Source organism: Ambystoma mexicanum, chromosome 12 (genome assembly GCF_040938575.1).
Source record: "Ambystoma mexicanum isolate Mex_15411 chromosome 12, UKY_AmexF1_1, whole genome shotgun sequence".
Taxonomy (NCBI): domain Eukaryota; kingdom Metazoa; phylum Chordata; class Amphibia; order Caudata; family Ambystomatidae; genus Ambystoma; species Ambystoma mexicanum.
Genome location: NC_090936.1, coordinates 1,220,598,353 through 1,220,620,981, shown reverse-complemented (window position 1 = coordinate 1,220,620,981; position 22,629 = coordinate 1,220,598,353). Strand labels below are relative to the sequence as shown.

General features: G+C 46.6%; 1 protein-coding gene across 1 annotated transcript in view; it reads left to right on the top strand.

Annotated features, from left to right (window-relative positions):
- ARL1 (ARF like GTPase 1) overlaps nucleotides 1-21,303 on the top strand; it is a 101,593-nt gene extending 80,290 nt beyond the window's left edge. Inside the window, exons 5-6 of the mRNA XM_069629878.1 lie at nucleotides 6,681-6,859; nucleotides 20,842-21,303. Coding sequence (XP_069485979.1) covers nucleotides 6,681-6,859; nucleotides 20,842-20,872 — 210 coding nt within the window. The 3' untranslated portion in view covers nucleotides 20,873-21,303. The remainder of the gene's footprint in view (nucleotides 1-6,680; nucleotides 6,860-20,841) is intronic.
- The last annotated feature ends 1,326 nt before the right edge of the window (nucleotides 21,304-22,629 follow it).

Here is a 22,629-nt window from a genome sequence, read left to right as displayed (position 1 = left end):
GGCGTGGGCTCCAAGGGAGCGGGCATTGATGAGTGCATTTTTGAGACTAATGGGAGGGTTGGGCTCCTGAGTGGGAGTATTTATGGTTGGTGGGCCACTTAGTGGAATAGTTTTAGTTGCTCTTGGCTGGGTGTGTTTGTTATTTGTTGTGTGGGCCGTGGGTTTGGGTGATCTGGGAGGCTGGGTCTTGGTAGTAGGGTTGTGGTGTGGTAGCCTTGTGCGAGCTCTTAAACGGGGTGTTCTCTCATATCCTAGGATAGGGTATGTTTTACCATTGCTTGAGGGGTTGGGGTGTACATGTGGATCATCAGTGATGGTCGAGGTGGGATGGTGTTCCTTACTGGTTACGTAGGAGTCCTTGAGCCTGGAAAAGAGCATGGAGGAGGATGGGAAGGGAGGTGTGGTAGGGAGGAAGGGGGAAGGACAGGGGATGGGATGGTGTCTTGGGCAAGCTAGTTTGGTGAGCCCATTACTGAGGGTGAGGAAGTGAGTGCCAGTGCACTGGGTGTCCGCTCGGACAAGGCAGAAGGGGAACATAATGCACAATATCCAACTTAACATAGCTAGGGATATAGGGAGGTGGTGTAAAGTGAGGCTCGGCTCGCTTTATTTGCACCAATTGGGCTAGATACAGTAGTCAACAGTAAAATACTGTTAGGCTAATAGCAAGAATCCTAGGAGGGCCTGTGAGCGGTCAGGAGCGACCATAAGGCACAGCACAATATCGGAGGTCTCTGAGCGACCATAAGGTACAACACAATATCACAGTGGTCTCTAAGCGACCATAGGGCACAATACAATATCACAGTGGTCTCTGAGCGACCATAAGGCACAGCACAATAGCACAGAGGTCTCTGAGCGACCATAGGGCACAATACAATATCACAGTGGTCTCTGAGCGACCATAAGGCACAGCACAATAGCACAGAGGTCTCTGAGCGACCATAAGGCACAACACAATATCATAGTGGTCTCTGAGCGACCATACAATTGCCAAGCGACCAGGAGGGTCTCAAATGGGTCATAAGGTGTATTAGTAGGGGACCATGTTTATGCGGTAGGTGGTGAAAAACACACTGTTCAGGGCTGCTCAAGCTGTAACAGTACTATGAAGGTCAGCCTATTGTGGACGCTAAATTTCAAATAAGCACGGAGAGCTGGATAGGCTATTTTCAATTGGGCATACTGGACAGAGAATGGCATATGCACAGTGGCTAAGGTTCAAGTAGCATAGGCCCCGTGGGAGGCAGAAACTAAGTTACACAAAATCAAAGAGGGCATGGTTCAGCATAGTCTCCATAGACTGCAATGACTACGATACTCATGGGCACAGTGGGCAGAGATCAGCAAGTCTACAGTGACTAAGATGCTTGTAGGCACAGTGGGCAGAGATCAGCCTAGGCACAATTGGCTGCAGTGACTAGGGTGCAAGTAGCAAGGCACGCAGTGGGCAGAGTTATATGAGCACAGCTCGCAGCAGCGCAAGAAGTGTTAAAGAATGGCTCTATGTCATTAAGTGGAGCGTAGAAGCTGGATCTCGATTTCAAGGATTTTCTTTTCCCTGCTAGAGGTGCAAATTAAGGCCCCAAGGCTTACCGTGATGGGGGCCCATCGTAGAGGAGGACGAGGCTCCCTCCGAGCTACCTTTAGGAAAAACGGGTGAGGGGATGGGCACTGCCTCGCCTTCCAGTCGCCAAACAGGCGCAAACAGGGCCTTTATACGGCCTTCATGCAGGCCGCCGGCGCATCCGCCTGCCGGCGGATACTGGAAACGAAATATGGGGCAGATCGAGGCTCAGCCTCGCTGTGGTGCCGCGTCGCGCCCGGCATGGGCGGGTCAGGCTGAAGATTGGGACACGGTCAGGCAGGCCGTGTGATGCCGGTCTGCGCTACAGCCTGGTGTCCGTGGCTGCAGGATAGGAGGGGGGCTCCTGCCCGCTACCCTCGAAGGTCGTCTTGAAGAGGGGGGCCTGGGCGCAAACGGGGCCTTTATATGGCCTTCATGCAGGCCGCCGGCGCATCCGCCTGCCGGCGGATACTGGGAACGGAATATGGGGCAGATCGAGGCTCAGCCTCGCTGTGGTGCCGCGTCGCGCCCGGCATGGGCGGGTCAGGCGGAAGATTGGGACACGGTCAGGCAGGCCGTGTGATGCCGGTCTGCGCTACAGCCTGGTGTCCGTGGCTGCAGGATAGGAGGGGGGCTCCTGCCCGCTACCCTCGAAGGTCGTCTTGAAGAGGGGGGCCTGGGCGCAAACAGGGCCTTTATACGGCCTTCATGCAGGCCGCCGGCGCATCCGCCTGCCGGCGGATACTGGAAACGAAATATGGGGCAGATCGAGGCTCAGCCTCGCTGTGGTGCCGCGTTGTGCATGGGCGGGTCAGGCGGAAGATTGGGACACGGTCAGGCAGGCCGTGTGATGCCGGTCTGCGCTACAGCCTGGTGTCCGTGGCTGCAGGATAGGAGGGGGGGGGGGCTCCTGCCCGCTACCCTCGAAGGTCGTCTTGAAGAGGGGGGCCTGGGCGCAAACAGGGCCTTTATACGGCCTTCCTGCAGGCCGCCGGCGCATCCGCCTGCCGGCGGATACTGGAAACGAAATATGGGGCAGATCGAGGCTCAGCCTCGCTGTGGTGCCGCGTCGCGCCCGGCATGGGCGGGTCAGGCGGAAGATTGGGACACGGTCAGGCAGGCCGTGTGATGCCGGTCTGCGCTACAGCCTGGTGTCCGTGGCTGCAGGATAGGAGGGGGGCTCCTGCCCGCTACCCTCGAAGGTCGTCTTGAAGAGGGGGGCCTGGGCGCAAACAGGGCCTTTATACGGCCTTCATGCAGGCCGCCGGCGCATCCGCCTGCCGGCGGATACTGGAAACGAAATATGGGGCAGATCGAGGCTCAGCCTCGCTGTGGTGCCGCGTCGCGCCCGGCATGGGCGGGTCAGGCGGAAGATTGGGACACGGTCAGGCAGAAGATTGGGACACGGTCAGGCAGGCCGTGTGATACCGGTCTGCGCTACAGCCTGGTGTCCGTGGCTGCAGGATAGGAGGGGGGCTCCTGCCCACTACCCTCGAAGGTCGTCTAGTGCCAGTTTCAGAAAAAATGGCTCCAGCATGGCAAACCAGCCCAGGTAACTACAGGTTTATTTTCTAGGTGTAGTTTACAGGAGCTTGTGCACAGGGACTTGAAACCTGAGCCAACGAAGACCCTCAACGTTGGAAAAGAGTAGTTCTCCCACAGCGACAATCTTCATGCCTTGAGACACGAATCCAGGGAGGAAGACTCTGGGAATACTAGGAAGCCCATGACGGATTCTGGTGGCTCCATGGACTACGAAAGGTGGCAGCCCATCCGAAAATTGTACCAGCACAATAAGAAAAGCTACAGGCATCCTGGGAGGTCCCATGGAGCAGATCAGGTAGAATGGTGGTGTCCCAAACCTCTTCCACATGGGAGCAGCCTCCAGCACCAAGTCAGGAAACCTTGGCTGTAAGCTGCAGGAAAAGACCTTGAAAATGGTTGCAGTAGGGATGGAAGGCTTGACCCAGCAAATGACCGAAGGCAGCAGGACTGTTCAGGAAGCCCTGGTTTCACTCCTAGGAGTAGGAAACCCAAACCAGGATATGCATGCATGTATATGTGTATGTATGTGTATATGTATGTGTATATGTGTATATTAGTCCCACTCACCCAAAAGCCTTAGCACATGGATATGCCGAGCCTGTATGGCAAAGTGCGTGTTTAAAAACAGTGGCAATCAGCTGGCGAACTCGTTCAGCAGATCAACAGACCTGCTTCTTAAGTTGCAGAACAAAGTTCCACGACAGCCCGGACCAGGCAGAGCCTTAAGAACCACTGCATAAAAGGGGCTGGCCAAAGACCAGTCGACCAGTCACTGTAGGGCTGGTGGGCAAACGGTCAAAGGGATGAGTTTTGCCGTTGGGGCACTGTGTTCAAGGTTGCAGGCCCTAGGGAAATTTCACCTGCTTTGCTTGGTTGTATGGCTCCCTTGTCCCACACCACATCTGGAATTTTATGTTGAGTGTTAGCCACTCTAAGACCGCCTCCACAGGATGTGAGAGAAAGAGGGAGGTCCCAGGGATCTACACTGACCAAAACCATTTAGAACCAATATGCAGACTGCCATGTGTGCTCACAAGAGCCCACAGGTCACAGTAACCATTTTGAGCCTACCTAATGTTTGCTCTAAACAAAGGAAACCCTAAAATATAAAATGGCAGAGAGCAGAATTTAAACATATATACATTGGGACTGCAATGGCTACCTAGAAGGTACTTGGGGCTAAGAATGCAGGAAAATGGCTCGCAGCACTGGGAGAGTCGACACGAAAGTCTAGCTGCCAACAACCTAACACCAGTGTATGGTGATATAATCACCTTGGAGCAAAAAGGGGTGCTTGAGATGCCCCTCTGGGGCTGGGAGCCTTATGGGCGACCCAAGTCAAAAAGGGTTACAGTGGCAGGGTGACTTCAGGATAGTCCCTCTGGCCACAAAATGTCTGTGATCCAAAAAAAGAGCAGAAGGGGCACAATGTTGAGGGCCCCATAAAGGGGGTGCTAAAACTAAGACGACAGTCTTCTAAGTCAACAAACCTCTGCATTGGCACTTGTAGTAGAATGTACTGTTGGGGGAGGGGGTTCGCAAAAACAATTGACAGAAATGTGTCTCTAACTGAATTGGACTTCTTTAAAAAAAAAAAAAAAAAAGTGAGTTGCTATCACTTATTGCAGAGGACCCCCTCAATATAATTTATCAATGAAAAGCTCTTTGCAGCTTTTATGTGGAACGTTTGCCTCAATTGCTGTTCTGGGATAGTAAATGTAGCTGTCTGTCTTTTTTCTTCCACTTTCTCCTTCCCCTCCCTAACACTGTTCATTAGCACTTACTCTATCACCTGTCGCATGACCTGTGATGGTAGCTTGTCTGTCTCTCCCCCCTCCCCTCCTTGTTCTCTCCTCCCACTTCCCCCTCCAGCACTACTCATCGTCGTCTGACCTAGTATTTTTAGTTGCTTGTGGTGGTCTTCTCATTCTCCCCCAGTCCACCCCCCCCCTTTCCCCTCTCGTTACTTCCTGGCACTACGTCAATTGCTGTCAAGCATAGTAATGAAACTGCTCATCCCCCTTCTCCCTTATTTGTTACGTGCACTATCTGAAATGTCGCCAGGCTGATTAAGAGTTATTTTTCACATCCTGAATTGTTTCAAGGACTTGTAAGAATGTAACTGTATTCCTCCCATGTTCCCTCTTTCCTTGAAGCGCTTTGAAATACATTGTGTATACGCATTATACAATCAATTCAATTCATCCATGAGGGCTGGGAACTTCTGCACCATCGGTTTCTAAACCTTTCTCTCACAGATTAGTGGTTCGTACACAACCTTCATTTCAAATGTTCTTTCCAATTTCAACCTGAACCAAATTAATGTTTTACCAATTTCACCTGATTTGTACTAAGCAAACTAACAAGCTAAAGCATTAATCACATTGTTTCCTATGCAAGGCTTCTAATTGGCTGCCAGACTCTGTTGTGTTTTTCCCTCCACTGAAATGCATAAAAGCATGTGTCATGCATGTTCCTTCATCTGTGGACGGCCGAGTACACATCCCAGTCCAGGAGATTTATGGGATGGCTGTGTATGCATTACTTAAGCAATAAACCCTGAGCTGGGGGGCAATTACCGCTGCTGGTAATGCCTCAGGGCCATATGGGGCATTACCGGGTCCAGTAATGTCCCCCCAGCCAGGGGTTTTTGCTGTTAGTATCATGGCACGTTTTACCGGGATACTAATAATGTTTAAGTTGTGAAATGATGGATTCGTAACGTAACAAACTAAGTTGGCCCCCATTTGGATCAGGGAGAAGGGACTTCATAGTCCCTTTTCCCTTTCCATGGCAGCCATTCAGACGTCGCTGCTGTGCCAGGAACCCATCAGTTTGTGGCGCTGGCAACCAACAAGGAAGTTGAAGGTAAGTGGGAAGGGAGTGGGTGGAGGGGGTGAAATGTGTGGAAAGGGGGGGCTGGGTGTGGGGAATGGGACGCACGCAACAGGTAAAGCACACTTTCCTGGCAAGCTGGAGAGGAAACTTGGTGGCTTCCTGCTCTGAGGAGTCTCGGAGCAGGGGCTGTACCCTGTGGTAAGGTTCGTTCCAAGCCTCCTCGCTGGCTGGGAGGCTGCCACACCCCTCCTCCGGGGTACTTGTTCCTAGCTACCTTATCTAGAAATTAATCCAAGGTTGACCACCTGACTTGCAGTTAGACTTATTCCAGCAATGCACTCTGCTTGGTAATATGCGAACACATGTTTTTGCGGGGGGAGAATGAACTTAAAAACATGACTTGGTGTTTTCTGTTCTTGTGTATTGGCAACGACAATAAACCTATTCTAGGAAATGTATTAATCTTTAGCTAGTCGTATGTAGGCAGCCTGGCTTCAGCATCGAAAGACCTTCCGTGGTGCTCCGGTCAAAAGGGAGGGGCGGGGAGCAGCAGATTCTCAATCTGCATAAAGGTCTGAGCAGACCCCAAATGTTAATCACTCTGAGGACCTAAGCAACTTCATATTCCTGCCAAGTCTGTGCACTCCATCTTTTTGAAGGTTTGCTATGAAATCTTGGTTATTTTTTGCACTTGCTACATTTAAATTGTTTTTGTATGATTTTTGCCTAGGAGGAAGAGCTGAAAAAAGCTATTTTAGTAGTGTTTGCAAACAAACAGGATATGGAGCAGGCTATGACTCCCACAGAAGTGGCAAATTCGCTGGGCCTGCCGGCTTTGAAAGACAAGAAATGGCAGATTTTTAAGACGTCTGCAACGAAAGGCACTGGACTTGATGAAGCAATGGAATGGCAAGTATTGGTTTAAAGTGCCAAAAGTGTATGTGTAAAACATTGAGCAGATTTGGAATCCTAATTTGTGAGCTTGCATGCAGCTTTGTTTGGGAATGTGCTTTTGTTTCCATGTTTCAGTATGAAAAATTCAGTGAGGGTGAGTGAAAAATGTAAATTGCTGAAATTGAAATACTTAAAACAGCCTTAACGTAGAACCCTTGGTTTTACTGTTGCACACATAACCAGGTGTATCCGTGCAGGAGATACTTAAACGTCTTGTTTGCCTGTGTCTGAGAAATCACTTCTAGCGGGTGCCACAAGTATGTGGATGCTCACGTCTTCTGCAGAGAATAGGGGCGGCCACCATAGTAAGCCAGTTTAGATGCACATGGACACTGTGCGGTTTACTATTACAATGGTTGTCTCCTCTAGAGTTCCCGCTAAGATCTTGTCAATTGATCATGAGTGGAGTGCCAATCTTCATTTAAAATATTTAGATAAGACTACAAAGCACGAGACAGAAAATGCAGAGTTTATTTTTGCATGTTATTCCAAAGGGCTACTCCTATAGTAAAGGATTCTCCAATCTAGAAAAGGTGTTCATGTTCATAGAGCAATAGCCTCACGCATGCTTACCCGCACGCCTTCTACCAGTTTCATGTTCATAGGGAAATGGCCTCACCGCAGCCTTTGATTTGGTCAATCACCAAATCTTGTGCCAGCACCTCAGTTCTGCTGCCCACTTCTCCGACTCAGCTACTTCGTGGATCAGCTCCTTTCTGAGCAATAGATCCATGAGGGTCTTCTCCCCCTCTGCAGCCGCTGACCCTGCTCCAATTCATTGTGGTGTCCCACAAGGATCTTGCATGTCACCTACACTCTACAATGTGTTTACTAAACCGCTCTTTCATGTGCTTGATTATCTGGGTGTCTCACACAAATTATGCTGACGACACCCATGTACTCATCCCCATCACAGGCGACTACACAGCTGACACTAAGGCTTTGAACGACGTGTATCTGGTCATCCAGGTCTGGATGGGCCAACATGAACTTTGCCTCAATGATGACAAGGCGGAGCTCCTCATCTTGGGCTCCACTCAACGTCTTAATGAATTAGAGCACTCTTATCAGTCTTTCATCATTGATGGCAACGTTATCAAAGTCTCCAAGGACACCAAAACATTAGGTATTTATCTAGACGCCTCCCTGTACCTGTCACGACAAACCAACGCAGTCAGATTGGCATCGACCTATACCTGCAAACGTATTGCAGCCTGCAGACCTTTTCTGACTACACCTAATAGCATCCCCTTAGCCAGAACCCTCATGTCTAAAATGGACTACTGCAGTGCCCTCTACTTGGGGACTAGCTAAGCAAATCAGAATAAATTGCAGATCCCTCAGAATAATGCCATCAGAGCGGCATAAACATTCCCAGAAACCAACACATCTCTGAATTCAGAACTAGTCTACATTGGCTCCCTGTCGAGCAGAGAATTTCTCTGAAAACGCTTGCCCTTACCCACAAATGTTTGACCAACCAGGCCCCCCCCCTACCTAACCGACTTTCTCTCCACACATCCACCCAACCTCAAAGAATTGCTCAGACACAGTCTATCAATACCTAGATTTAAACTTCAGAAAGCTGGGGGCGAGCTTCCCTGTTTTGGCATCTAAGTTGTGGAACTCTCTCCCCACTACCATCAGATCTGGGGCTTCATTTAATTCTTTCAAACAGAAAACGAAATCCTGGCTCTTTGCGCATATTTGACCTAGTCCTTGAATTTAGTAAGCGCCCCATAGTTAGTTGTCGCCTGTTTAGCTCTTGGCCCTACTAACCTATTGTAATGTATGTAAAAAGTCTTGCTTAACTTATGTTGCTGCCATGATAACTTGCTCTTGCTCATTTTGACTCTGTAACACACTGATCCTAACGGACACATCATTGTATGAATTTGTAACTGTTTGAGCGTGACCCAAGCGCATGTCTTTTGCAAAACTATGCATCTGCTGTTAAGTCTTCGCGCCTTGATGCCTGTGGGCCCGGCGTGCGTTACAAATAAAATACAAATACTCATCCGTACCCGCGCGCCTTTTACCAGTTTATTATTCATAGGGAAATAGCCTCACCCATGCAGACCCGCACGCCTTCTACCAGTTTCATGTTAGAGAAATGGCCTCACCCATGCAGACCCGCACGCCTTCTACCAGTTTCATGTTAGAGAAATGGCCTCATCATGCAGACCCGCACGCCTTCTACCAGTTTCATGTTAGAGAAATGGCCTCACCCATGCAGACCCGCACGCCTTCTACCAGTTTCATGTTAGAGAAATGGCCTCACCCATGCAGACCCGCACGCCTTCTACCAGTTTCATGTTAGAGAAATGGCCTCACCCATGCAGACCCGCACGCCTTCTACCAGTTTCATGTTAGAGAAATGGCCTCACCCATGCAGACCCGCACGCCTTCTACCAGTTTCATGTTAGAGAAATGGCCTCATCCATGCAGACCCGCACGCCTTCTACCAGTTTCAATCTCAATGTAGAATATAATTTAAAAACTGCAGCATTTATTCATGGTACGTCCATCAAACTTGCTGCCATCCATTACAATAGCATCACTTGTCTAGAGAGCGAAAGGGTTGATGAAGTAAGAATCTAGAAACCACATTCGTAAACTTGTAAAGCTTTACCTTCCCATCTCCAACTACCTCCTCTTGTTCAAACTCTACACTAGGGGGTAGTCCCAACCCACCAATGGGACGTAGCTGCACCATTCAAACCAGTCTGTGCTCTTGGACAGCCACTTGCCCCACATCTGCCCAACAACCAGTATCCTCTGGGAGAAGCGTGGATTGGGAAGCACTCACCCGTGAGTCCTGAGCAGGACTCCGTGAAAGTGTATGCCCTTATATGGGCGCTTTCGAACTGAGGGCTGCAGGGAGATGGCCGAAAAGGAATAGTGCAAAGGACAGCAGTTAAACAACACGGAGAAGCCATATTGCATATATGCTACTCAAATTTGCGTTCTGCTGTTAAAAAAACAAAAAAAGATGCTGCGCGGTAGTTCCCTGGAGAAAACTCAGCCTTTCTTAAACACATTGCAAAGACCTACATTTTGCTAGACAAAAGGGGAGGAAAAGGGATACCAAATAATTGTGTGACAATCCTCTTGAGCAGCTTTCTGCTTCCAAACAAAAGCACTGGCAAACTTACATTGGCGAATAGTCTCCCTGCACGGACGGACCTCGAGACTGACGAGTGCCCCCAAAAATAAATGAGTTGAACAGGAAAGTGAAGCCAGAAAGGCTTTGCTTGCCCCCCAAGTCCGTTGGGATTTCAAAACCGAGGGAAGTGCTGGAGCTCCGTTGAAATAAATGGTGAGTAAGAAGTGAGAAAACCTCAACTGACTGTGGCTTTTCTTTTTTTTAATCATGACCCTTATTGCCCGAAGTGTAATGTATAGTCATTTCCTATAAGCAGAGGCGGTCCTTAGGGCTTGTGTGTATTTAGACATGTCCCAATTCTGGGCTGCAGGCCAGAAAGCTTTGTGCCACCCAAGACCTGGGTGCTCCGGGCTACTTTTATTCTTCACCTTGCCATCAGGACCCTCCAGAGGTGAGGCCACTGAAGTGGATAACCAGAGCAGGCGAAGTGAAGGAATAATTCCTCCGAAACATTTGTAAAACTGTTTTTAAAGCAACTTGAAGATGGGGTCTCATTGCAGTGTTGCCATTCAATCAATTGAGCAGCATGCATGTATTGTCCTGTAATAGGGAACCTAACTTCCATGGCCAAGTATTTCTGTGAAGGAAAACGGCAAAAGGTGCACACGTTTTTCAGATGTGACTCGGACATGGAGTAAACCTATGCAGGAGTTGCTCGAAGGAAGCAACCTAAGGAAATGCCATGCTCCAGGGCTTGGCATTATCCAGACGGAGCATTCTAAAAGGAAACGCTCAAGAAATGCCATGCTCCAGGGCTTGGCATTATCCAGACGGAGCATTCTAAAAGGAAAGGCTTAAGAAATGCCTGGCATTATCCAGACTGGCATTCTTAAAGGAAACGCTCAAGAAATGCCATGCTCCAGGGCCTGGCATTATCCAGATGGAGCATTCTAAAAGGAAACGCTCAAGAAATGCCATGCTCCAGGGCCTGGCATTATCCAGACTGGCATTCTAAAAGGAAACGCTCAAGAAATGCCATGCGCTCCAGGGCCTGGCATTATCCAGATGGAGCATTCTAAAAGGAAACGCTCAAGAAATGCCATGCTCCAGGGCCTGGCATTATCCAGATGGAACATTCTAATGCCATGCTCCAGGGCCTGGCATTATAAAAATGGAACATTCTAAAAGGAAACGCTCAATAAATGCCATGCTCCACGGCCTGGCATTATCCAGACTGAGCATTCTAAAAGGAAACGCTCAAGAAATGCCATGCTCCAGGTCCTGGCATTAGCCAGACTGGCATCCTAAAAGGAAATGCTGAAATGCCATGCTCCAGGGCCTGGCATTATCCAGACTGGCATTCTAAAAGGAAATTATCAAGAAATGCCATGCTCCAGGGCCTGGCATTATCCAGACTGAGCATTCTAACCGGAAATGCTCAAATGCCATGCTCCATGGCCTGGGATCATCCAGAATGAGCATTCTAAAAAGAAATGCTCAAGAAATGCCATGCTCCAGGGCTTGGCATTATCCAGACTGGGCATTCTAAAAGGAAATGCCATGCTCCAGGGCCTGGCATTATCCAGACTGAGCATTCTTAAAGGAAATGATCAAGAAATGCCATGCTCCAGGGCCTGGCATTATCAAGACTGAGCATTCTAAACAGAAATGCTCACTAAATGCCATGCTCCAGGGCCTGGCCTTAGCCAGACTGAGCCTTCTAACTTCTAAAAGGAAGCGCTCATAAAATGACATGCCAGATGGCATGGCATTATCCAGACTGAGCATTCTAAAAGGAAATGCTCAAGAAATACAGTAAAGAGGCTTGTGCAGTAGTAACCTGAAGTGAATATTTTTTTATTTGTGTTTATTATGCGCCGAAAGCCCGCATGAATTGTGGCGCAGAACATATAGACGCGAGACAAACATATGATTGTCTAACACTAGGACCTGATATTGGAGTCGAATAGCTGCGTGTTTGATCTCCTTACCATCTGTGGTGTAGTTCTACTAGTTTAACAATAGTAAATGGAGGCTTGTTGGAGGGACAGTGGTCCCTGTTTCTGTTAATAACTAGCAGTGTTCCCAATTCTGATATACGTGCCAGTGCTTGGTGCCCAACAAAGGGCAAATGTTTTGTAGCTTCTTGATCACTGCTTTGCTCTGATCACAGCCGTTCAGCTGTCACTTAGTTCAGAATTGCCCAGTGTTCCCAAAGTCTTATCTTGTTATCTTGTTTATATGAAGGAGTAATTGTGGTGATCTGTCGGCGGCAGCTACGCTCTGTTTCTGTGAGCAGACGCAGTGTGGCTTGACAGACTAACCCTAGGGCCCTTCCTCTGGTGCGGAGGAGAGCGTCCGTGAGCTCTGAGGACTTTGAGAGTTGAGGGAGGGAGGGAGGGGAAGGGGGCACCTGACTGCCTGATGAATACCATGCCTACCTGCTCGAGGTGGTCCCATAATAGATGGAGGCGGGAGCGAGAACCGAGGTATACCCCCCTCCTAAGGCTAGGCTTGCCCGGCTTAGCTCTGCAGCCCGCAGCCCTGCGGCGAGTACAGCCTGTACCCCGAAGGCGGGCTGTAGGCTCCAACAGGCCGGTGCGCAAGGCCGAGCTGTGCAGGGGTTGTGAAGATTGTACCCTGATACTAGGGTGCTGGCTGCAGTGGGACACTGTGGGACACCTCTCCCCCGCTTTTGCTACTAGCACAGTTGTTTTTATAAGGAGCAAGTAACCTGGCTGTATGAGTAGCTAGTAGCCGTACTAGCTGCTCCTTTATTCAGAGCCCAGATACAACGGAGGAAAGGAATACTTTAACTCCAAACCTCATAAAAGGTATTTGTATTTAATGCAAGTCAGCCCTGTTGTCTGCCATCTCTAGACCAATGACAAAAATGTTCTGTGAGAACGAAGACTCTCAAATGACGGCTATCCAGCTAGAAGGCCCTGAGGTCCATGTAAGCAGTCAGGAGAAATCCCCAGGTCGGCCGGAGGTCGGCATGTCGAGTTTTAAAGACAGCTCGTCTCATGATATAACTGGACCTGTATCTGCCATTCCGTCCAGTTCTGCGATACCCCCAAAGACCAATGAAAAGCCTTTTCCAATATTTGCCAACTCTAATATGCGAGAAAGGGGGTGGCGGGACGCAGAATAAAAAAGACAAGTAAGCAAGCCATGGCTTAACTAAAATCTAATTGTTCAAGATCTTTTCTCCACAACCTAACAACTCTGCAGTTTCACAAAAATGCGGAGAAAAAGCTACAAAAATTATCCAGAAATAGTCCAATAGAGAAGCCAAAGCCGACTGTACAATCCCTAATGGAACAAGAGAGGTCTTGACTGAGAAAGGCAAGGTAACCAGAGAGGACCAGCTCCTTTTGGATTTGACAACCTACTCAGAGGCACAAGAGGATTTGGTAGCTTAATCATTGAATCAAACCTACACATGGGTAGACTAAATTCCTCAATTCTCCTTCCACCAAGTCAATCAGTAACGGAGGTCTGCATTTCAAACGCTAGAAGAGAAAAGATGGGCTCTGGCCAATAAGTTCTCTGGGGCAATAAAAATCACTAAGGACACAGGAAATAAAAGAATGGGCACAAGTTCTTTCTCAAAACGGATCTGGAGGCCCGTCTACCCACGCAGCTCATCACCTGAAAGACATAGAAGAGCAAGGTCAAAAGACGTCCCCCCAAATTTTGGAAGCTTTAGGAACACAACAAAGCCTACTAACGAAGCAACAGTGAAGATTTAAAGGATCACTTCAACCAATGACGGCCTAATTTTAAACCAGAGGAATATTCAAATTGTTACATTGCGCACCCAAACTTCGCAGCATGAGATCAGATGACATAAAGAGAGCCCAATTTTTGGATGGAATTTGTTTGTACTGTGTGCCCTTGCATCGATCTTCCATATTGATAAAAAACACTCTTGGATTCAATGTTAGGCTTGCTCCCCCTGGGCTTTGAAATTACAGAAAAACCCATTAATAAACCAAGTGTAAAAAGATCAAGACGATGTACAAAAAATATGGCTACGTACAGATAAGTGACCATGAACGCCGTGGAGCCAGTGCTCTAGGCGTAGCCCCATCTTAATATAAAATGTATAGACAAAAGGGAGTGACATTGCCGGATCTGTGTCTCAAAAAAGCAAGATCATGGGTGGCAAGAAATGGAGGAGCGGGATATTGTTGTGTTAAACAGTGAAATAAAGGGGGACATTCCAGCTAGACCAAGATGAACCAGAGGGGACCAGGAAGCAGGCCTGGATTTTCTTTTTCTCAGGAAATGTTGGTAAATATCATCTCTCTGAACATTAAATCGATAATAGTTATCACTGTCTCTTAAACCTAAACTGGGCAGGGGTGGTCTTTTCAGGAATCAATGGTAATGGAAAACCCTGTCCAGGTGAACCAAGGTGGCACTCGGTTAAGAATCCCAACTAGAGCTGTCTTCAGCATCCTGAAAGCCTATCGGAAAGGTACCTCAAGTGATGGACCTGGCCTAGAATATCGGGGGCTCTTAATCCAATTTCAGATACACCTGAAGGAAGGTTTCGACAAGGGGTGAAAAAGCTACATTGTTATAACGAGTTAAGGGAAGTAAGGCGACTCTATCGAGCGGACATGACGAAAATTAATCACTCACAGCTGCAAGATAGTCTCCCTACAAAAAACCAGGAAGCAGCAATACAAAAATTGGTTGATCTCTAGACCTCAAACGGATGCAGAAAAAATAATGAAAATAATTGTTAAAAGAAATGAGGGATCTTTGGGGGCTTCTTAACTCCATATTCCAGCCGGCTGCTGTTAGGCAAGATTTGATGTATTAGCCCTGTGGCAGACTACACCAGCCTTGTCCTCTTGACTGAGCAGCCAGACCTATCTCAAGAGGGGTAAATGTGAGCTGTAACATTGAAATCTGTTTTGTAGTAAAATAATTTAGTCATTTAACGGTCAGTTTTAAATAAGCCTTCTTTAAAAAGGGCAATATGCAACAATAAAAATACACTTTGAAATACTTTCTCAGAATCAAGTCAAGCAAGTAGATACTCTTTAGAGATGCTTCATACAAACTTCCTACACCCTGATGTGACTTCACCAACTAGGACAGTATTGGCATTTAAATATCACTTTTTGTACTTGGTAAAATTCTGAAGCTGTGGAAAAGGTTAGGGAAGGAAAAAGGTTATCGTGTTCTCAAAGCATGTGAGCACTTTTCAATCTCCCAATGAAGTCTAGGTTAGACCTTTCCCAGCAATACAAGTTAAACTTATGCACCACCTATGAGGGACAGTTGGAACCAAAGTCAATGGGTCAGAAGAGTCTGCATGGAGGCAGGACAGCCAAAGTCAATTTGAACAATGTCTAGGGAGCTGAGGCACTTCTCTAGATAGCACAAATGTTTTTAGAGAGTTTGTAGAAAAAGAATCGCTGTTGAGCCACAAGCTGGGAGGCTTGTGAAAGTCCGAGCTGAAATCAACTACGCAAAAATAGCTACTGCATGTCACCCTGGAGAACCTACAAGCTACAGACCACAAGAGGCAAGTACCCCTTTAGTCAGCACAGTGCTTTAGGTTTGAAGATGATCCAGCTGGCTTCTGTTCTGGTGGCAGTCTTGCAGATCCTGGGTTCCTGGGCCTCAGTCGTGGGGACAAGAGGGAGGATGTCTGGAGGACTCCTGCACTGCAGTTCGAAGGTCGGCTACGGGCTCTCTTGAGATCAGCAGCACTTTGCGGCTTCAGCTACCGGCAAATAGCACCACCGTGTATCTTGAACACTTGATGGGCTTCCCTTGCTTCTAGAGTCCAGCACTCTGGTGAGATGACTCTGGCGTGGGTCATCTTGCTTCGGGAGGGTCCTCGGGATCTTCCTGGAGGCCTGGTCCGGCTTAAAGACGATGCACTAGATTCTAGGTTTCCTAACCCCTGGCACTCTGTTCCAGCAGCAGCAAAGAAGTACAGCCAGCAGGGAAAGGTCTTTCAGAAAAGTTGGTCTTGGGTTCATTTGGTCCCACCAACCCAAGGGAAGAAGTCGTCCGTTCTGGGCTTCTCTAGTCGATTCAGAGTTGGAGCTTCAGCACTGCATCAGGGTTTCACCGGGCAGTTCAACGGTTCAGGAGGGTGCAGCAAGCTTCTCTTCCAGATTTCTTTGGATGTTTTGGCCAGTGGTCGATTCTGCCTTCAGTCCAAGAAACCTGACCTTTTATGCATGTTTCTCCCATTCATGCACAGCCTAGCTGTCACTCACACAGCAGGGTAGCTGTCCTGCAAGGACAGCCAGCCAGCTAGCCGGCAGTGGGTGTATTCAGGTAACCAAGGAGACTAAGAACGGAGTTTCGGGCACCTCCCTCGCTTCTTGCCCTTCCAGGCACACTGGAGGCGGTTTTCAGCATTGAAGCCCGCCAAGGCAAAACAAACAAAAGGGTTAAACCTGGTTTGGTGCGCAGAGTAAAACCCAAGAAAGACCTCACAATCAAATTGCGAGACCGGGCCATTTTGATTAAAATGGTCACCCATGGGTTCTATACTGCAGCTGAGTATTCAGCCTGCAGTAAAATTGCACAATGGTAGGAACATTAAACCACTGCCACCAGCCATTAAATGTAGTGAGGGTAACATAAAAAAATGTTAGAAGAGAAAGTAGGAAAAGGGAATACGAAGTACCCCCCCCCCCCAGCACTCCACATAAGATTAGTTGTGCTGGACCTACATAGGAAAAAGGGATGCAAAGTCAATTTCACTTTACTACTCTTGGGAACAGTAGTTCACCCAAGAGAAGGTCATTAAACCTAATGAGAAATCCAAAGGACTGCTCTGTGACGCTGCACGGAGGGTGCTTTGTGTCACAATACAAAAGTCAGATGCCTATGGAGTTGTCAGACGCCAAAGAAAACAGAGTCCAAATCAGATCAAAATACGAGAGTGAGAAAAAGGTCTTATTCACTTCAGGTTAAAAATTAAAAGTCCTAAAGTTCAGCAAAAGAGCTGGGGGTCTCTAAGGTTGAAGGGAATTAGCACAGAAATAAGAATGATCCCGAACAGCCACTATGGCCTCTGACGTAACAGAGGAAAAGTGGATCATCCACTTCTCTAAGCTGTTCTTGGGAGTAGAGAATGAAGTTAAGCTAAGGGCCTGCCAGACCAAAACGAAATGATCTTTTGATAGGGATGACATCACATGCCTAATTAAAACCTGAATTCTTTCCGGGCAGCTGGCCCTGATTAGCTTACTAATGACGTTACTAAACATAACCCAGAAGCATGGGCAGATCTGTCTCCAACCCTGTTTAAACCAAATTATAGTGGCAAGAGCGGTCCCCATTTAATGGAAATCGGCCCCAATAGTTCCAATATTCAAGAAGGGCGATCGAGGCGATCCAACCAACTATAGACCGATCGCCCTTCTAGACTCATTGTGCAAAATGTTGCATCAATTCTACTGCAACACTTAAACCAGTGGGCCAGATTATTGGGACACATGGGCAGACAGACAATCTGGCTTAATGGTGTAGGTACCTCCCTGAACCTTTTTTTGCTAAACACCTTAAGTTAAGAGCCATTGAAAATAAAACAAAAAACCTATTTTGCGTTCGTACACCTCGTACAGGCCTTTTGATAGCGTACCTAGAAAGTGTTTATGGGACAAACTGGCATCCTGGGATTGTCCACCGGACCTGGAAGCCATCAAGGCGCTGTACACCAACCACAATACAGGTTAGATTGTCTATGGAGGGGGCTCGCTCACTGAAAATTCCGACATTTAAAGGGCTTAAACAAGGCTACCCACTGGCTCCCTCATTATTCAGTCTTCTCCTGTCGGATCTGGTGGCAAATCAAGTGGGGGGTTCAAGTTTTACATCCATAGATATATGGTCAGCAGCTCCCGTGGGTCATGGATGCGGATGATCTGGTCATAATGGACCAGACGCCAATTGGACTCCAGCGCAGCTTAAATAAACTGGTAACCTACTTTGCGAGAAATGGGCTTAGGGTAAATGTAAAAAAAAAAAAAATTAAATAATGGTCCCATCAAATCCATGTGGCATGAGAAGACCAAGATTCAGGTGGTGCATCGATAATGAGCGGTTGGAATGCGTGGATTCAATGACCTACTAGGGAGTATTGATTAACTGTAGTCTAATAGAAAAACAATGGATGGAGGTGGTAAGACTTAAATGTAAAAGACTTGCCACACAAGCCTCAATTCCACCATTACTTTCTATAAGCAGAAAGTGATGCCCATCTTCACATATGGAGCAGAAGTGGCCTTGAAACTCCCCCTGTCTTTTAGGAGGTTATGGAAGGGTATTTTTGGAAAAGGGTTCTCCACCTACCGAATAGTCTACCATTGGCACTAATTAGATACGAACTGGGGCTGCAGTCCATCCATTCTATCATCCGCTGGAAATCCCTGTCTCTCTATCGGAAATGTATTGAAACAGAGGTATCTCCGCCTTGTAGATTCTGAAGAACAAAAATGGAGAGCAGAGAGGACCTCATTGATCGATGGAGACAGGGCTGTAGAGATGGGCTAAACAATCTTGGCGTATCAAGTGACACCCCGATATTGAACCCGGGCAAGGTGAAGAACCAAATAATGAGGCTCGATTGGATAGACACACAAACTAAAGAGACTCGTATAAATCACCCCTGATATCGGCTCTGGATAATAGAGCTATCCAGTCCCGGCTTACCTCTCCAAGTACCCAAGTCCCCAAGTCCAAAGTATTGTGATCTGTTTCTGAGATTAAGATGGAACACCTTACAGACAAAAAGGTCTTGAACAATAGAAGACCGTGTGATGAGCTGGGTCCTGTGTCCCGTATGTAGGCATTCTAAGGCGAAGGAAACAATTGAAACATCAAAGCATCTGTTGGTGGAATGTCAAATTTTGATGCCGTTGATCTCTTGGTGATTTTGCAAGTCGGTGCAGAACACTGACAAAGGATGATTGGGGGGGGACATTATTTTCATTAGGGAGAATCCATCAATTATTGCAGCTCTGAAACTTATGGTGGAGACTCTGATGTTGTAAATAGTATGAGATGAAGATGTGAAGGAACTTTTTATACTTGGTTTCAATATACCTTTGTATGTGGGGGAGAAAAAATGGGGAAATTCATGCACATTTCTGGTTCACCTGAAATGGCGGGAAGACCATTGTTCCGTATGCCAGTGACACACCTCATTTGAAAACGACCTATAATTTTCTCTTGCGGATACATCCAGGGCAGTGCTGTGTGGGGCCTCTGTCACATTGGTGGAGGATTTTATTAGCACTTCGGTCAAATTGGTGGCTTAGAATCATAGCCATGGCACTTCAAATAGCAACGGGATCAGCAAGGTGCCATAGAATGACTTTACATTAGGTTGGAAGCACTATGGACAGCTGTTCCACTTTTTCAAAATGCTTGGATCATCACTTTTAATCAAGCTCTGAGAGACTGACTGTCTGCAATCGGGCTGGCTCAGTAATGAGGTCAGGTGAGAGACATTAGCCGCTTTGTTCCATCTTTTCCGTATTTATTTCTTGACAATTTTTTTTATTGATTTACAAAACTCTCATCTTGTGCACTGGCTTCAGAAGCTTATTTTGTTTTGCTGAACGTGGTCGTTCCTACCATTTAAGTAAATATGTAACCTCACCATGAACGGTCTCTCCCGCAATTTAATCGAACACTAGGAAACCTTTAAAAAGGAGATATCCCAAAAATGATCTTCTGGCAGGATTCCCAGAATTCCTATGGGAACAGTGTTGAACAACTTTAAGTGCTGTGTGTTTTTTGGGGGTAATTGGAAAATGGAAATACGAGGAAATTGACAACGGAAAAAACTGCTGTACTGTCCATCCCCATTCTGTTCAGAATGTCTTTTTTTTCTGAAAATCCTGTCACATGAAGACTACAGTTCTAAGCTGGATAAATGATTTACTATTGCAGCGGTGTGTCACTAGGATAACCTGATTATGGATTCTACCTTTCACAATTCTATTAAACCCTATATCCGTTATTAAATGTTAAGCGTCTTTTTAAAATGAGCTGTCAATCATGTAGAATGTTAATTCACACTGCTAAACATTTACAAAATGTTCTATTCAACAAACGGAGCTTTATGGTTGACTGGATCAACCTGCACCCCCGTGAAGGAAGTGTCCTCCTAATATTGCTCCTGGAGACCAGGGGCCCAACATTTATTATAGCATAAATATATCAAGAGTTAAAATGAGGGCCTTCAGTAGTAGGAGATGGGAGTCATACACTTTTTTCCTTGTTGAGAGGGTAGTGAGGGGTTAGAAATAGAATAGTTTTTCAGTGTGTCAGTTGCTGTATTTTATTTTGTAGAACACCATATTCATTACTCCCAGGCGCTTCCTAAATATATGCATGTTATGTTTTGTGTATATATAGCTTTTGTTTTCCTCCTAGAATGTCAGAGGTGCATTATATCTCCATAGTGAAAGATGAGATCCAGGAATGTTACTAGGACCAGAAGAGAAATGCTGCTATCCGAGTTATTTAAATCTCATTTTGTAGCAGACATGGCTTTGGCCAGGGGTCGATGCGTTGTCCGAGGTGCTCCAAGGGTACCACTATATGCTCCAGTGATTTACTAAATTTCCTCCCTTGCTTTAAGAGTGGATTCTGTTGAACCCAATTGAATGTTTCTTCTGCTTTTGGAGGATTGGTAGACAGTTGTTTGAGGATACAGAAGTGATCTAAAGGATAACCAAAAATGTACTAAAATTAGGATGTAATTTCTGGATCATTGTCTTGTTGAATTGGATCTCAATGTTATAAATGATTGCTGTTTCTCCCTGTTTTGCAGGTTGGTTGAAACCTTGAAATGCAGGCAATAGCCTGCGAGTGGTACAGCAATATTTGGTTGAGATCCCGTTCATCCTCCCATACCATCCTGTCCTTCTGTGGAGATCGCTGTGCTTCAGTGCGTTGGATGCCAGTGGAAGAGCACGCTTTACACTATACAGCCAGCATAGGCGTACGCTTCTTAGAAAGGGATGGGCAACCTGATAATGGCTGCCACAACGTAATGTCCGTCTTTATTCTCTATAAATAAATACTCCATGGTTCTCACCGCTTTTCTGTTTTTAAGGTTATGTAAAACTGTTCATTTGTATTTATGTTGCATTTAAAAAAAGAAATGAAAATAGACTTTCTTGAAAGATGCAATCTGGTTTCAAAGTTTCCAATGTTTCTTCATCAAATCCCCATAATTGGTTGCAATTATATTTTTTTGTAATTATACACTAATAAAGATCCTGAAATATTTTGTTATTGTACAATCTGCTTCTTCTGTGTTCTATGCTATGTTGCTTCTTGTGAAAGGCATCTCAAGTTGGGTATTTAGCCATTACTTTTCTAAGAAAGTTAAGGATTTTTGTTTGGTTAAGAGGGATAGTGCAGTGCTGCTTGTGTAACAAAGGTGTGTTTACAAGAACCACACAATGTGCAAAAATTGTCATTGGGAAACCACTAGCATTATTGGAACGGTATCAGTGCTTTTCAAGAAGGCTAGTTGTACTTCTCATGCCATAGTACATGGGCTCTTCAATAGGTCTGCTACACCTTTCATTGAACTAGCACTTCATAAGAACACTGCTGTACTTTTAATGTGACCACCACAGGTCTCGTCACCAAGGGCAGTGCAGATACTTCACAAATTGAACTCCTACAAGTTTAACAGTGCTCTAGCAACAGTCTCCAGCAGGGCTGCTATAATTGTAGTAGAACAGTACTGCCATTTTTGCTGCAATTTCTATTCCTCTATACTTATGCCTTTATTTCCTTTACTAGCAGTGAAGATGATCTTAGCAAGCATGGCCTTCTCTACAGCCAATCGTGTCTTTTTGTTCTTGGAAAGTCTCTTTATATATATCTATATCTATCTAAGGCTTGTGGATCTGCTTAGATCACATGCTCTCCATAGTCCACATCTAGTGGTGGTCGCAGAGTATTACAAGATTTGTTTTCGAAGGAAAACTGACGTCGACTGGGCATGTTAGTAATACTATCCCTAGTATGACGTGTACTGTACCCATGGACCTTCACGCGTCGAGGTCCCTCGGATTGTTTCTTTATCATCGTGGTCGGTCGCAAGTTGCAGAGTTCCTTTCGAGGCTGATGGCTTTTGACTAGTTAAAGTTTATTCGTAGACTTCTTGTTCTTTATTTACGGTCTGCTCTTGGCGCAATGTCTTCCAACTGCTCGACGGCCATCAACAGACAACTCCATCGTCTGACTCCGACCAGACGCAGCCTTCACAGGCCTCTTTTGGCTTCGGCCCTTTCAGTAGGGAGAGAGGGGGAGGTATTTTTCATACAGACACCCTTCGAGAATGCATATTATGCCACTCCCTTTCCCTACCTAACTGCCCTTTCCATTTATAATGGACAAAACACCTTTTAAATGTTGCCCTACCTGTCACAGAAAATTCCTGTGGAAGGACATGCACAGGTGTGTATTTACTGTCTAACCTAGGGATCACCCCGAAAAGCTTTGCAAAGGCTGCACACTTTTCCACCCGATAACTGTCCTAGACCGCCAGAACAAGCAATGCATCAAAAAGTTCAGGCCCCCTCCCTAACCACCCCTACTC